The sequence below is a fragment of the Cyprinus carpio genome, chromosome A9 (assembly GCF_018340385.1).
Source record: "Cyprinus carpio isolate SPL01 chromosome A9, ASM1834038v1, whole genome shotgun sequence".
Taxonomy (NCBI): Eukaryota; Metazoa; Chordata; class Actinopteri; order Cypriniformes; family Cyprinidae; genus Cyprinus; species Cyprinus carpio.
Window position 1 is genome coordinate 85,766 of NC_056580.1, and position 14,670 is coordinate 100,435.

The 14,670-nt window shown below is 35.3% G+C and overlaps 1 protein-coding gene across 4 annotated transcripts; it reads right to left on the minus strand.

The window, feature by feature from the left end:
* Nucleotides 1-5,622: 5,622 nt before the first annotated feature.
* Nucleotides 5,623-14,038, minus strand: LOC109111433 (gastrula zinc finger protein XlCGF8.2DB-like). 4 transcript variants are annotated; one of them, XM_042763098.1, is made up of 3 exons: nucleotides 11,262-12,166; nucleotides 11,043-11,131; nucleotides 5,623-7,083 (listed from the first exon to the last, which is right to left on the minus strand). In XM_042763098.1, the coding sequence occupies exons 2-3, from the start codon at nucleotides 11,095-11,097 to the stop codon at nucleotides 5,966-5,968; spliced, it is 1,173 nt and encodes a 390-aa protein (XP_042619032.1). In that variant the 5' UTR covers nucleotides 11,098-11,131; nucleotides 11,262-12,166; the 3' UTR covers nucleotides 5,623-5,965. The 4 variants fall into 4 exon arrangements, with proteins under 4 accessions (XP_042619032.1, XP_042619031.1, XP_018979918.2 ...); XM_042763097.1 differs by lacking the exon at nucleotides 11,043-11,131 and adding an exon at nucleotides 14,021-14,038 and having other exon boundaries at nucleotides 5,624-7,083; nucleotides 11,262-11,390; XM_019124373.2 differs by lacking the exon at nucleotides 11,043-11,131 and adding an exon at nucleotides 12,173-12,230 and having other exon boundaries at nucleotides 5,624-7,083; nucleotides 11,262-11,390.
* Between the last annotated feature and the right edge of the window lie 632 nt (nucleotides 14,039-14,670).

The window sequence follows — 14,670 nt, forward strand, 5'->3', positions numbered from 1 at the left end:
TCATAAAAGCAATTCTGCTTAACAATAGAATATATGACTTTTATTTTCTTTCCTTCATTAACACAGCCTGCAACCTTGCCAAAAAAGCATAATGGCTAATGCTAACACTGCCGCTTTGGCGGTATGCAGGGAAGAAGACCAGTGCCCATTCTGAATGTCAAAGGAGGAAAGGTTTCACTACACTGTGAAGGATTGGAGGATCCTCAAATGCAGACTGTGTGTGTTTTGCTTCAATAGAGCAACCATACATTTGTTTTGTGTTTTACTTTCTTTTACTTTTGACATTCAAAATGGCCACTTTTTGGGGAAGTCGTGGTCTAGTGGTTAGAGAGTTTGACTCTTAACCCTAAGGTTGTGGGTTTAAGTCTCGGGCCGGTAATACCACGATTGAGGTGCCCTTGAGCAAGGCATCGAACCCCCAACTGCTCCCCGGGCGCCACAGCATAAATGGCTGCCCACTGCTCCGGGTGTGTGTTCAATACTGTGTGTGTGCACTTTGGATGGGTTAAATGCAGAGCACGAATTCTGAGTATGGGTCACCATACTTGGCTGTATGTCACATCACTTTCACTTTTTAAATTCCTTTATTCTTCATTCATTTATAATAATTTATCATTTAATAATTTTTTTACTCCATTTAATCATATAATCATTTATAATTGTAGTCATTTATATAGGGATTTCATTGTTTCATTAATTGATTAGTCATTTATATTATATTATATATGTATTATTTACATTATTGTTTTGTCTTAAGACTGTGTTTTCAAGGGCTGTATGTCTTCATGAATAAGAGATACAACGGAATGTTTATGAAAACTCAAAGTATATGGGATGTTGTTTTGAATCCGTTTTGTAACGTGTAATCATTAAAATATAATCATTAACATTCCTTTTTCTTAGAGTGCCTGGGAACACAACCTGTTACACCTCAAATGGAATAATGTGATCATACCTCTGCCTTCTACTATCGAGGGATGGGAGGATGAAGTGGCCTCAGATTACTTACCCTAGTATATGTAGCTACTTTAGTGACTCCGTTGCTATGGACGGTGAAGCGATGAACAATCGGAACAGCTCTGAGGCTCATCATTACTTTCACAGTAATAAAGTCGGTCACGTTTTTGTTAAAGGAGGTGGGACACAATCTTGTCTACCTTAAAGCAGACATAGAACCTAGCCAGAGTCTTAAAGTCCCACATCACCCGGCCTGCATGGGTTTTAGTTTCAATGTCAGGTGAAATACAAACAGTTGGAGGATGCTAATGTGTTGCTAGACCAGGGCGATCCTGCAGCCACGCAGCTGCAATTCTTTGGAAGGTAAAAAGTGCCACCTGCTGTCAGAGAGTGAATTTGTGTTTCATTCAGCCCATCTGCCGTTTTTGTTTTGATTTTCGATTTTTTTTTTTTCAATGAGTTTTGTATTATCAGTTTGCAACTGTTGATATGCAATTTGTGGAGGCCTGGTGGTGTATCCTGACCACACCTGGTTCGGAGCCAGCCCAGATGGAAATATGAACTCAAGAGTTTCTTGGTCGGCCAAATGGTGACACCAGAAGCTTAAGTGATGGGAAGTATCTCATCCTTCCCAATTGGCAAAGTGGACACTACCTCCAGGTGGGTGAAAAATATAGTTATTTTTAATACGTGAACTAATGCAACAGATACTTTTGAACCATCATCAAAATAAAACGTAAGCCATTTTATTTTACATTTATTCTTTAAGATCCAGCTAACAATTATGTGCCCGGGCTGCAGAGCTGCGAGCTGGTTATTTGGACATCAACTGAGCACCTGGAGTTAGACGTTTTATTTGACAAATGCACCAAGGTTAGTGGATGATTTTGTTTGCAAAGAAGCTCTGCCCCAAATACCTAAAAAAAAAAAAAGTATAAAAAATTTGAGTCATTAGAAAAGTATATTACGTGTGAACAATTTTAGATTAATTGTAACAAAATGAGAAAGCCTTGCGTGGGACTGTTTTCTTAATCCCACTGAATTTCTGACCATTACTGCCTGCTCCCGCAAACACTCTGAAATGAATATAATTCTCGTGCACCAGGGGGCCGCTATCAATATGTGGAGTATTTAAATCGCTTTGGATGCAGCTTGTGTTGCATGTAGGGTTACCAAATCTGCATTTTTTCCATGGAATTGGTCTGATTTTAAACCATCAGTGCAGGTTGGTTTTCTCCTGTGGGTTAAAGGTTTGAAATAGGCTATTGCATAAATTACATTTGACTAAACTGCTTGTGTTGAAACATTTTGCAATCCACGTATGATAATGTTAAGTTTTGTGAAGAATGGCCACTGTGGTAGGAAGCCTTTTGTGTGTTTGTTTTTTGTTTATGATCCATCTGCATAATGGTGACTATAAAATATGTATTTTAGGTATGGAAATGTCATAGTTTGAATTTTAATATGGAATATGGTCATTGCACTACTTTGGGGGCTACTTTAAAGTCCCCATGAAATCAAAATGAAAGTTTTTTGGGTGTTAGTATCAATACGTTAGTCTAAAGGTTATATATAAGGCAGTGTGCTCCTAAACATTGACAAAATGTGTTTACGGTAATTGTGGTTGCTGTGTGTGTAAGTTTTTTATTTTTGTGTTTTGGTTGAAGTTTTGTCGCCTCATAGAATAATGCTGTGTGTTGGACCTTTAACCCTTTCACTAGTGAGTTTAAAATATTCAAATGGTCCCCCAGAGTTAATTTTTTTTAGGCGACTGTTATTTTAGAACGTTTTCCCCTTATTGTGACACACCCCGGCCACAATAACACTGTATGACAGATGGATCGCTTTTATTTTGTGTTTCCTTTTTTATTCAAAATATTCATAAACTTGCTTACCATCTCATCTGATATTTTTTTTGCAAAAATGTGTAAATGAGTGTTTTGACATTTAAAAACCATTCTGAATGATCTTGATCGTGATCTATAATGTGACACTGCCATGAGTCCTATCAGTCAGATTTACGGCACATAAATGTATCAGTTTCTCCTAAAATACATATAAGTAAGTGGCCGGTGAACTGGGAGAAGAACAGAGTGAATTTTATAGTTACTTACACTATGTGTATCTGATATTAATAAAACACGTCTGCAAATTATATTTGAATGGATTGTTGCTGCTTCCATATAAACATCCATTTGTATTTTACTAACTCTAAATGTATTGTTTTACTAGCATGTGTATTTAAATATCTGAAACCTAAAATAAACATTATTTAGTTATAATCACAACTATGCAGTGTTTTTAAGACAAATGTAGTGGCGTCTCAGCATCAGCCAAAGTGTGAAAGCGCAGTTTGAATTTGGCAGTTATGTGACGTAAACAGTCTAAATCCCATATGTGGGACTGTAACCCCTCTACAGGTTAACCCCACTCAACCCCAACCAATAACACCACCCAACCCCGACCCACCCATCTGTCCTTTTTTTTTTTTTTTTTTAACACTAATAAATGTTCAAACCCAATATGGTCACCCTACACCCCCCATAAACCTCTTTACTATACCAACATAAGACACGTTTTAACATAGAAAATGGCACAACCTTCTTACTGCTCCTAGACTCGATAATAAGACTAATCCACAAACTTCTCCTGCCACACAGCATAAAGAACAGGCTTAAAAAAAAAAAGCTGTGTATCTGAAACGCATAGATCTGCACTTTTAACTGGTTTAATGACTTAGCCTAAAGTTAAAATTAAAGGCTTTTTATTTTCACTATACGAGTGCCTTGGAGTATTTCATCTCAAATATCCAAAGAGCACCAATGATTACATGAAGAGACCAGTGCAGCATTCTTGACACCTGTTGTTTTGTAAAGATAAAATATATTGATTTAAGATGAAACTCTTTTAAAATCTTACCAGTTTAACCGTTATCTTACAATCCATTACAGTCAGGGGGACAGGGTTTCATATTTTATTGAAGCATCCCTGGGGGCCGCCATTGATTAGCGGACCCCCACCTGCTGTTAGCATTCCATTGACTCCCATTCATTTTGGCGTCACTTTGACAGCGAATAACTTTACATCTGAGGCGTTAAAGACTCCATTTGTCCATTCATTATTTCTAAAGAAACATGAAAATGCATAAAAGGCTTCATTACCTTGTATCTTACGTTATGGCCCCGTAGAAGCAGTTTTTGTAAAAATAGGTTAACGATTGTGTCATAACTTGCGACTCTCTGTCACACAGTCGAGAATTTACCGTATGGACAGGAGGAGAAGCTCGCAGGCAATCTTTTACTGTCTATGAGGCAATCGGGGGGATTGTGATTATGCAAAATGACAAAATAATTAATCAGAATACTTACCAAAATTTGCTCCTGTTCATGCTCGCCGTCTCTGAAAGATTTGGTGGGTGATTCAGATTTCTCTTGGAACAGCTATTAGAAGACTTACAATTGTCAGACAGGTTTCTCACGTCACATCTACGTCATCAAGCTTAGTTTGAGTCTGCGCAGTACGCTCGACTCCCAGGAAGTGCGTGCTTCTAATTGACTTCACTTGTCTCCGTTGAATCCAATGGGGTCGCTGTGTCCATTTCTTTTACTGTCTATGATAACAGTGTACAAAACAAACATCGCAAAATGGCAGCAGCTGCATTTATATGAAATGACAGAGTTAGTCCACAATACCAGGATGACATGATTAAATATTTGTACAAAGAACAAAGCTTCCACAAAGAAAAAATGTTCCCAGTATGCGAATAGCAGTTACCAAGATGAGCCTGTGTTATTAGCTTTTACCAGTTGTTATCGGGGAATAATATACCTCGGATATATTATATAATAATATACAGAGCCCTGTTATAAAGCTATTTTGAAAATGAAATCAATTTGATTAATTCAATTACCGCATTTTCCGGACTATAAGTCACTCTTTTTTTCATAGTTTGGCTGGTCCTGCGACTTGTAGTCAGGTGCGACTTATTTATCAAAATTAATTTGACATGAACCAAGAGAAATGAACCAAGAGAAAACATTACCGTCTACAGCCGTGAGAGGGTGCTCTATGCTGCTCAGTGCTCCTGTTGCATACCCCTGAAAACATTAACTGAAAACTGTTAACTGAAATATTAACTTAAAGACAACTGAGAAAGACTGAATGCAAACAAAATGCCCCCAAAAAGAAAATCCTATTCTGCAGATTACAAATTGCAGGTAGTAAAATATATTCAGTTAACGTACGAAAAATACGGTAGCTAAAAACACCTAGGATCAGCAGATGAAACACCTGCAGCTGGAACCAGCAACTAGATGTCATCAGATGACCCCCAACAGTAGCCATATTCAAATCCATATTTATATGTTTACTTGTACCTTCTTTAAAGGGATATTCCATCCCAAAATGAAAATTTTGTCATTATTCACTTACCCCCATGTCGTTCCAAACCTGTAAAAGCTTTGTTCGTCTTTGGAACACATTTTAAGATATTTTTTGATGAAAACAGGGAGGATTAAGACTGTCCCATAGACTGCCAAACAAATAACAGTGTCAAGGTCTAGGAAAGTATGAAAAGCATCGTCAGAATAGTCAATCTGCCATCAGTGATTCAATCGTAACGTTATGAAGCGAAGAGAATACTTTTTGTACAGGTTTTGAACGACATGTAAGTGAAAAATTTGTATTTTGCGGTGGAGTAACCCTTTAAAACTAAATATGAATTAAATAAGCAATGCAGTCTTCATTGCCTCATTCAGTTAATGTCCTTTTATTTATCTTTTAATTAGTATGTATAGGATGCAAATTAAAGACAAGAGAAGTATTGTAAAAACATCACCTGTTCAGACATGTACTGTATTTAATACAGGCTGCATTTAAAAGTTAATGTCAACAGCTTGACCAAAAAAATAAATAAATAAATCTTACTTTAGCAGAAAATCAGCTCATTTTTATTTGTGGTGTGAACGCAGCCTTAATTTCACACAGATACGTGTTTTCTGGTGCCATTTTAAATTGCCAAGCCATTTAAAAGCCTTTCCACACAAAGACATGAGTAGCGTCTCACATCTGCATGACTTTTCAGGTGTATCTTTAAGTGTGACGGCACAATACATTTTTTATTACATTTACCACAATTAAATCGCCTTCTTCCAGAGTGACTGCACAGGTTATTTTTAAAATGTCTCCTTTTTCTAAACCTTTTGTCACACTCAGAACTGTCCAATTTCATTCCGGAATGAGTTTGCAAATGACGTTTCAGGTCTCTTTGATATGTGAAACACTTCTTACACTGAAGGCATGTGAAAGGCTTCTCTCCAGTGTAAAGTCTCATATGAATCTTAAGACTTACATTATGTCTAAAACTCTTTCCACAATGTTGGCATGCAAAAGGCTTCTCTCCAGTGTGAATTCTCATGTGAGTCTTGAGGTTTCCTTTAAGAGTGAAACTCTTTCCACAGTGATGACACATGAAAGGGTTTTCTCCAGTGTGAGTTATTACATGCCTTATCAGGTGTTTACTGTTTAGGAAACTCCTACCACACTGTTGACACACGAAACAGTTGGCTCTTGAGTGAATCCTCATGTGGTTTTTAAGGCTTTCTTTACGTGTAAAACATTGTTTACACTGAACACATGTGAATGGTTTCTCTCCAGTGTGAACTCTCATGTGAATCTTTAGATTTCCTTTGTGTAAGAAGGTCTTTCCACACAGTTTGCAGGTGAAAAGCTTCTCTCCAGAATGAATTCTCATGTGCCTCTTCAGACTTCCTTTTTGAGTGAAACTGCTTCCACACTGTTGGCATGTGTAAGGCTTCTCACCAGTGTGAACTCTCACATGCCTTTTAAGGCCTCCTGTTTCATTAAATTTTTTTCCACACTGCTGGCAGGTGAAAGGCTTCTCTTCATTGTGAACTCTCATGTGGGCTTTAAGTTCTTCATGTTGATTGAAACTTTTTCCACAATGAAAGCAGGTGAAATAATTTCTAGTTCCTGTCTTTTGGGCTCTTTTTTGTGAAGAAGTAATTTCAGTTTGTGAGCACCTAAAATTTTCTCCAGTTGTGAAATCATGTTTCTCCTCTTTGGCTTCATTTTCATTTAGTAACTCTTCTTTTAGTGGCATCAGGTCTAAGACGAAAAGAGACAAATACAAGTTATTCTCAGGTTACTGACTTGCAACAATAGGGAAAAGAAAGCTTTAAAAATTAACTAAATAAGATACTGAAAGAGGCTTTCCCAGTAATATTAACTCTGTTTTCTTTAGGCCTTGCCAAGCTGGCAGATATTAAACTACATATAAAAACACACAGCTTGACCCAGGGGAATTGGTCATTTATTGACCTCATTTATAGATATCAAATCTGACATTAATGTCTAGAATATAAGAAATACTGCATAGGAACAGTGTTCATTATGGCTACATCTCTCTTCTTTATAATTAGACAGCATTGACCATGATATTTTTTGGACAGCTTGAGAAATATTTTCGAAGTTATGGACAAACATTAGCACAGTTGGGTCCTTTTTACATGACTGCAACCACTTTATGTAAATGAAGAGATATCTAATCAAACACAAGTATGGAGTGGCACAGGGCTCAGTATTAGGTCCTCTGCTTTTCTCCTTGTATACCTCTCCCAAGAGACATTATAATTAGATTTCACTGTTATGCTGATGATACCTGTTTTTATATAAGTTACAAGTTGACATACACCTTGCAGAATCTGCAGAAAGCTAACAATTTTAAGAAAATAAGAGGGATCATAACATTTCACATTTTTTATTTAGTAGTTCCCTGAATAAACTGAATTTCACAGTAGTCCACAAAGCAAAATAATAAATTAATTAATAAAAATAACAACCAATCAAAAGATTGCACTTATCTCCCATTATGCTATATTATCACCAAATCTTGCATTCATTCTTTGTCAACTTGTTTGCTTTGAATTAGCACAGGTTTTGTATTTCTTTTTGGAACGGATTGGTTGTAGGCCTCATTAATCTGATAATTTTAGCAATGTTCACTCAAAATAAGCATAAGCTCAGATCAATGAGGTCTATAATCAATTTACTTATCGAGGAACTGGGGAGTACGTCAGTGCTATATGCGGCATAATTTTGGGATTTACAGCTGCCTGAAGTCTGCATATGAGTAGACTTGTCCCCTTGGTCAAAATTGAGCAGTTAAGGCTCAATCCACTTAATAAAGTGGAACATAATTCCAAAAATGGTGGCACGCATTCCCCCAAAGGAAAATGTGTACAGGGAAGTTCTCAAATGCTTGAAGTGAAGTGGAATGCAGCTCAGGACCAAGGTTGGGATGAGATCAATGCAATGCTGGTTTAGATCAGTGCTTCTCCATAGGACACATGGTCAACATAAAAACTTCAGACAAGTGTTGGAACGGAGTGATGGAACTGAGTAACGGGTCCTCACAGGAGGTGAGACCCACAGAAAGACTATTTTTTAGGGGTGTTAAGAGATCTCATGGCACTATGAATTAAATATGAATCCTGCATGTTCTGCCTATTTCTGTTAATGAATGGCGCAGACGCGCGGTTTATACACACACACACGGAAGTGCACGTGACGCTCACGGTAATTTCAGCATCTGCTGTATCATTAAATTAGGACTCCACTTCATGAGCAGTTTACCATTTGATTTGCGTAAAACTAGCATCATATCCATTGACTGTATAAAAACAGGGTCATATCACATAAACAGAACTATAAAGGTATTCACGGCAACCCGTTAAAATAAAAGTCCGGTTTGAAATAACAACAATAAAATTCTACTACTACTACTAATACTACTACTAAAATGAAACAAACATTATTTTAAAGGAATAATCACACAATCCTTCCATGTTTTAATTTTAATAGTAAATCCCCTTTGTTTGCCAAAAAATAAAGTTTGCTTAATTTTCAATAATTAAATGATAAATTATGAAAATTAATGTTTTATGGCTTCATTTGATAACCAGAAAAATTCATAAGGCTATTTTAAGAAAAAAAAAAATGAATAAATTAAGTTGTGTTATGCATTCAAATAGTTAGACATGCTAAAACACATGATTTGGTAACAATAAAAAATAAAAATAATATGGTGAGAAAAAAATAAAACATTTCATAGGGCCCTAAACATGTAATTTTTGTTAAACTTTTAATAAATTGATGTGAAAATATATATACTATTAAAAAGGAGTTGAGAAAAATTAAATGGAAAACAACATTTTTTTTTATTAAAGTGGAAATCAGTTTACTAAATAATAAACTTGACTGACTGCTACTTTAAAGGGATATTTTTTTTTATGTATACTATATAATTTTGTGCAATTACTTGCCTGTTAGTTGAGTTTGTGGCAAAATCTTTTACAGTGTTTACATGTTGTTTATACCTGCATAAAATTTATTAAAATACATATTTAATTTCATAAAGTACAATTTGATTTCAAAATGCACAGTTGACAGGTTGACAGTTTTTCCCTATATATTTCATCATTGAGGATTTCTTTAAAAAAATCTTAAAATCTTGTCTCGTTCTCGTGAACCCAGTCTTGTCTCGTCTCGTCTAAAAAAAATGTGAATTAAAGCGTGAATTAAACTATGAATATGCGTGTCAGATCAGCAGCTCTTAAAGTTATAGCAGCCAAATACCCTAATAACCCAGCTGCTGTGATGTCTGTTAATCAAAGAACAAAAGAAAAAAGGAAACCAGTAACTTTTGAGGCTTTAAGGACTCATCTATATTTAATTTAGAATTTAGTGTTTGATAACTTTAATTTCTGTATATTTCCTACTTGCTGAAGAGCACAGCTAAATATGGCATTTATTATAATAGGTTTTTGTGATGACCGTTTTAAGTTCACTTAAATTAGGAGCTATTTTTTAAAGTCTAATGTTCAAATTGATAGCTCTCAATTATACTATAAAATGTTGAACGGCTATAGTCAATGGTTAAATATTAGGAAGAAAAATAACTATTTCCTAGAGACATCAGTAATATTGGTGTCAGTGATATTTTTCCTAATTTAATGCATGACAATGTAATAAGCAGGGGTGCACATAAGTGGTCCGCATGTGCGACCAAAATAAGAAATGCGTTGTGTAAATAAGTTCAGAGAGCGCGTTTGCATACCGACATGGTTGACTGCTGTTAATGCACAATTACCATTTTAGATTGACAAACTGTACTGTATAAGATTTCTATTCAAACTGAAAGCATAAATCTAGGCTACCCACTACCATTTTCAAAGCACAATGCAAAACTGTGACATTTCATTCACTGACGCTCTACAGTCGCCAGCGCTAAACCCAGAAGCGCATATACTTAATTGCCAGCAACCCGCCAAAATAAAAGCTTGCTGATTTTCAGTTTGAAAAAAGTTGAAAGTTCAAATTAAAATAATAATAATAATAAAAATATTATCATTTTATTTTTAAGTTTACTATAGAATAATTATATTTGTATTTAATAATCCCTTTTTATCTGAAAATAAAATAGTATTATCACACTTTATTATTTAGTTTATTATTTTATAGGCTATATATAATAATATTGGCAATAATATTGTCACTATTATTAATTTATTTTTTTTATAGTTATATTTGATGGGTCAGACTATCAAATGCCGTGTGAGGACCAAACCAAATCTCCAGGTTCTCATATGAAAGTGAAAGTGAAAGGGATGTGACATACAGCCAAGTATGGTGACCCATACTCAGAATTCGTGCTCTGCATTTAACCCATCCAAAGTGCACACACACAGCAGTGAACACACACACACCATGAACACACACCCGGAGCAGTGGGCAGCCAGTGCGGCACCCGGGGAGCAGTTGGGGGTTCGGTGCCTTGCTCAAGGGCACCTCAGTCGTGGTATTGCCGGCCCGAGACTCGAACCCACAACCTTAGGGTTAGGAGTCAAACTCTCTAACCACTAGGCCACGACTTCCCACATATGAGAACCAGGCTGAAAAAATGATGTGCACCCCTGGTAATAAGACTTAGTCCATTGTTGATTTAGTCCAGTTGAATAACAGTGTTGATGTTGCAAAATTCATCAGTTATGGACAATTCAGTTCACCTAGTAGGAGCTCCCCAGGTGCATCTGAGAGCAGCATTAGTATTTGGCAGGTCATGTGATCTTCACATGTCTGTCCTAATGAGGGTGACCTGTTCCGTGTCAAATAAAACTGCTTTAGGCCACTCATATGACACTGTCATAAAATTTCATTAATTTCTACAGAGGTCAACATTTTAATAAGGACCAAATTTAGAGTCAGCTTTAAGAATGAAAACTAACCTGTTTCCTCAGTATCTTCTTGTTTGAATCTGAATGCTTCGTCAATCCTCACGTCTTCACTCTCCTCTTTCATAAGCGCCATCTTTATAAGGCATGAGGATCTCAACTGTTTCACCAGGAGTTTTCCCCCTGTGTGTTTGGACATTGTCATGTTTAAAATGAGAATAATCAACAGAAAGAAAACAGAATCAATAACAACTTGATTTTTAAATGTATAAAAATGCTAAATTTAATTCAACTTCTAGTGTCTATTTATTGACAAGGATTGTAAACCCTCTGCTGAGAAATGAGAATAATTCAGGGTGAGTGGAATGACTAAAGTTATTGCTTGTGGTTAAATATTATGTTTTATATTGCTTTATATGAAGAAATTGTTTAGGTGCATGAGTTGGGTTGCACTAAGCTAAAGCCTATAACTGTGGAGGTCTGACATGAAGGGTTTCCGAGCGCGTCGCTGGCCAGTATAGTGACCACACTTCTCTTGCACATACGCCAGTTAAGGTCTTGAATAAACGCAGAAGTACATGGACCGTTGTTCTTGTTCCAATTACAGCATTTTTAACAGCAGATGTCGTCAGCGCGCCGTGTTTTGAGCGCCTCGATGATCTTTACTGAAATGAGGCAGCCTCAAATATACGACCTTTCAACATAATACACAAGTAAATACGTTTGGGAGACAGTTCGTTTAGTTGACTCGAGAAAGATCCGTTTCCCCCATCGGTATTTACCAGTGCCAGCATTCATGATATAGGGAGCGAAATGAGACAAAAATAATGTTCGATATTGTTAGATAAAACATTAAAACATGACATTCAACGATAAACAATTCGTTTTCAGTTATTGTAAAAACTAAATTTTTTCCTGAAAAGTACGCATATATTTAAACACTTTCAAAGCTCAAACACACAAACCTTCCTTCAGTCGAATCACAGACACGGGAGCGCGCGCAGCCTTATGACGTCATTTCGCGCGACCAAAATAAAGCACATTTAGTTTTTTCCCAGATGTTCTTTTAGGCGTTACTGTAAACTGCAAAGATAAACAGACCTGCATTTATTTTATATATATATTTTTTATTTTAATGGCTAAATTTCATATTCATAAATGTAAATTTTCAGGTAAAAAAAAAAATATATATATATAACGTTTTAAAAATTATGTGAAATACTATATTGAATCTATATTACCCTCGAAGAAAATAAAAAGCTATTCGAATTTTGCAAGCATGTACACTTTTTTTATGTATTCCTATAATTTTGTTTACATCTCCCCCTAAGCATTCTTTTTTTGTATTGTTATTGTTACTGTATGGATTGTGTAATTCTGTGCAATAAAAACTTAAATAAACACAATCAAAGTACAGTTAGGACCATAATAATACACATGAAAAGATAAAACACAAAACAAAAAATAATAATATGTACAAAATACACATACAGCCGGGGTGTGTGCCACCCCTTAGGTTTCTCCATTAAGTATGAGATGATTTCCCCTTACCTAAGGGAATGACTTAAGGGTGCTGCATATAATCACTTCCCTTAGTAAAGGGAAACAGTTAAGTATTTCATGACAGCGACCCAGATTTTTGCTTGCCATTATGAAATTCTATTGTTTCTATATGCTACAGTATAAATAAACTTAGTTCACGTGAAACCAAACGGCTAAATTACTAGGCTCTACACTTCTTGTATTATCTTCACCGCACCATGTAGTGTAAAGACAAAATTGTTGTTGTGTGGGTGTTTTGTGTTATATTGTGTTTTTTATGTCTCAGTGATTTATTTACTCATATTTTCTCTAAAATGATTCACATAATTTATAAGAAATGGCTTAAATTGTATTTCTAGGTCTTCTTTATCACTTAAACAGAGATAATAGACATTATAAATACTATTTTGTATTTTTACACATCTTTTTATTAAAAAAAATATGCATTCAATTTTATTGTGTTCTCAGTGCAAAGTAATCAGCTTCCACAAGAAATATAAACCATGAAATGATAAAAAAAAACTCAGAATATTTTTTCCTCAGTGCAAAGTAATCAGCTTCCACAAGAAATATAAACCATGAAATGATAAAAAAAAACTCAGTTGTTATTTTTATAACAATTCTTTTCTATTACAGTGTCCCTGAAGTCATCTTCCACCCTGTTAGTACATACTTTCTCGTCTTCCAAAACCAAATGCGATTTCATTGAGAACATTTTCAAGAAGTGACATCATTTATTTTTTCCCATTGGAAATTCAACTGTACAAACTGTAGGGTAAGGCTTCAACTCTCACTGCTCCAAAAAAAAAAAAAACTTTTTTTTTAATTTGTTTGAAATGCTATCCTGCTTGTCCCAACCATTAATTCCACCCTTTTAGGCTATATTATAGAGAATGTTTGTCCTATCAAAAACTTTAAAAACAAATCTGACATAGTTATAAAAGTTCTGTTAATCTGTAGAAGGTTAGCTAGCTAAATGTTGATCACTCAAGAGCTATGGCTCAACTTAGCTCAAATTTTCCACTGTGCAGAACCCTTAAGCTCCCAGGTCACTGGTAGAGAACTCGAGCGTATGGAAGTAAAAAAAAGACCACCCACTCAGGCTGAGCGAGCGAAATGGACAAAAAATAATGTTCGAATATTGGTTAGATAAAACATTACAATATGACATTCAAACGATAAACAATTCGTTTTCAGTTATTGTAAAAACTAAATTTTTTCCTGAAAAGTACGCATATATTTAAACACTTTCAAAGCTCAAACACACAGACCTTCCTTCAGTCGAATCACAGACCGGGAGCGCGCGCAGCCTTATGACGTCATTTCGCGGGACCAAAATAAAGCACCTTTAGTTTTTCCCCAGATGTTCTTTTAGGCGTTACTGTAAACTCCAAAGATAAACAGACCTGCATTTATTTTATATATATATTTTTTATTTTAATGGCTAAATTTCATATCCATAAATGTAAATTTTCAGGTAAAAAAAAAATATATATATATAACGTTTAAAAATTATGTGAAATACTATATTGAATCTATATTACCCTCGAAGAAACAAAAGGGTATTCGAATTTTGCAAGCATGTACACTTTTTAATGTATTCCTATAATTTTGTTTACATTTCCCCCTAAGCATTCTTTTTTGTATTGTTATTGTTACTGTATGGATTGTGTAATTCTGTGCAATAAAAAAAAAACTTTAAAATTAAACTTAAATAAACACAATCAAAGTACAGTTAGGACCACAATAATACACATGAAAGCATAAAACACAAACAAAAAAAATAATAATAATATGTACAAAATACACATACAGCCAGGGGGGTGTGCCATCTTAGGTTTCTCCATTAAGTATGAGATGATTTCCCCTTACCTAAGGGAATGACTTAAGGGTGTTGCATATAATCACTTCCCTTAGTAAA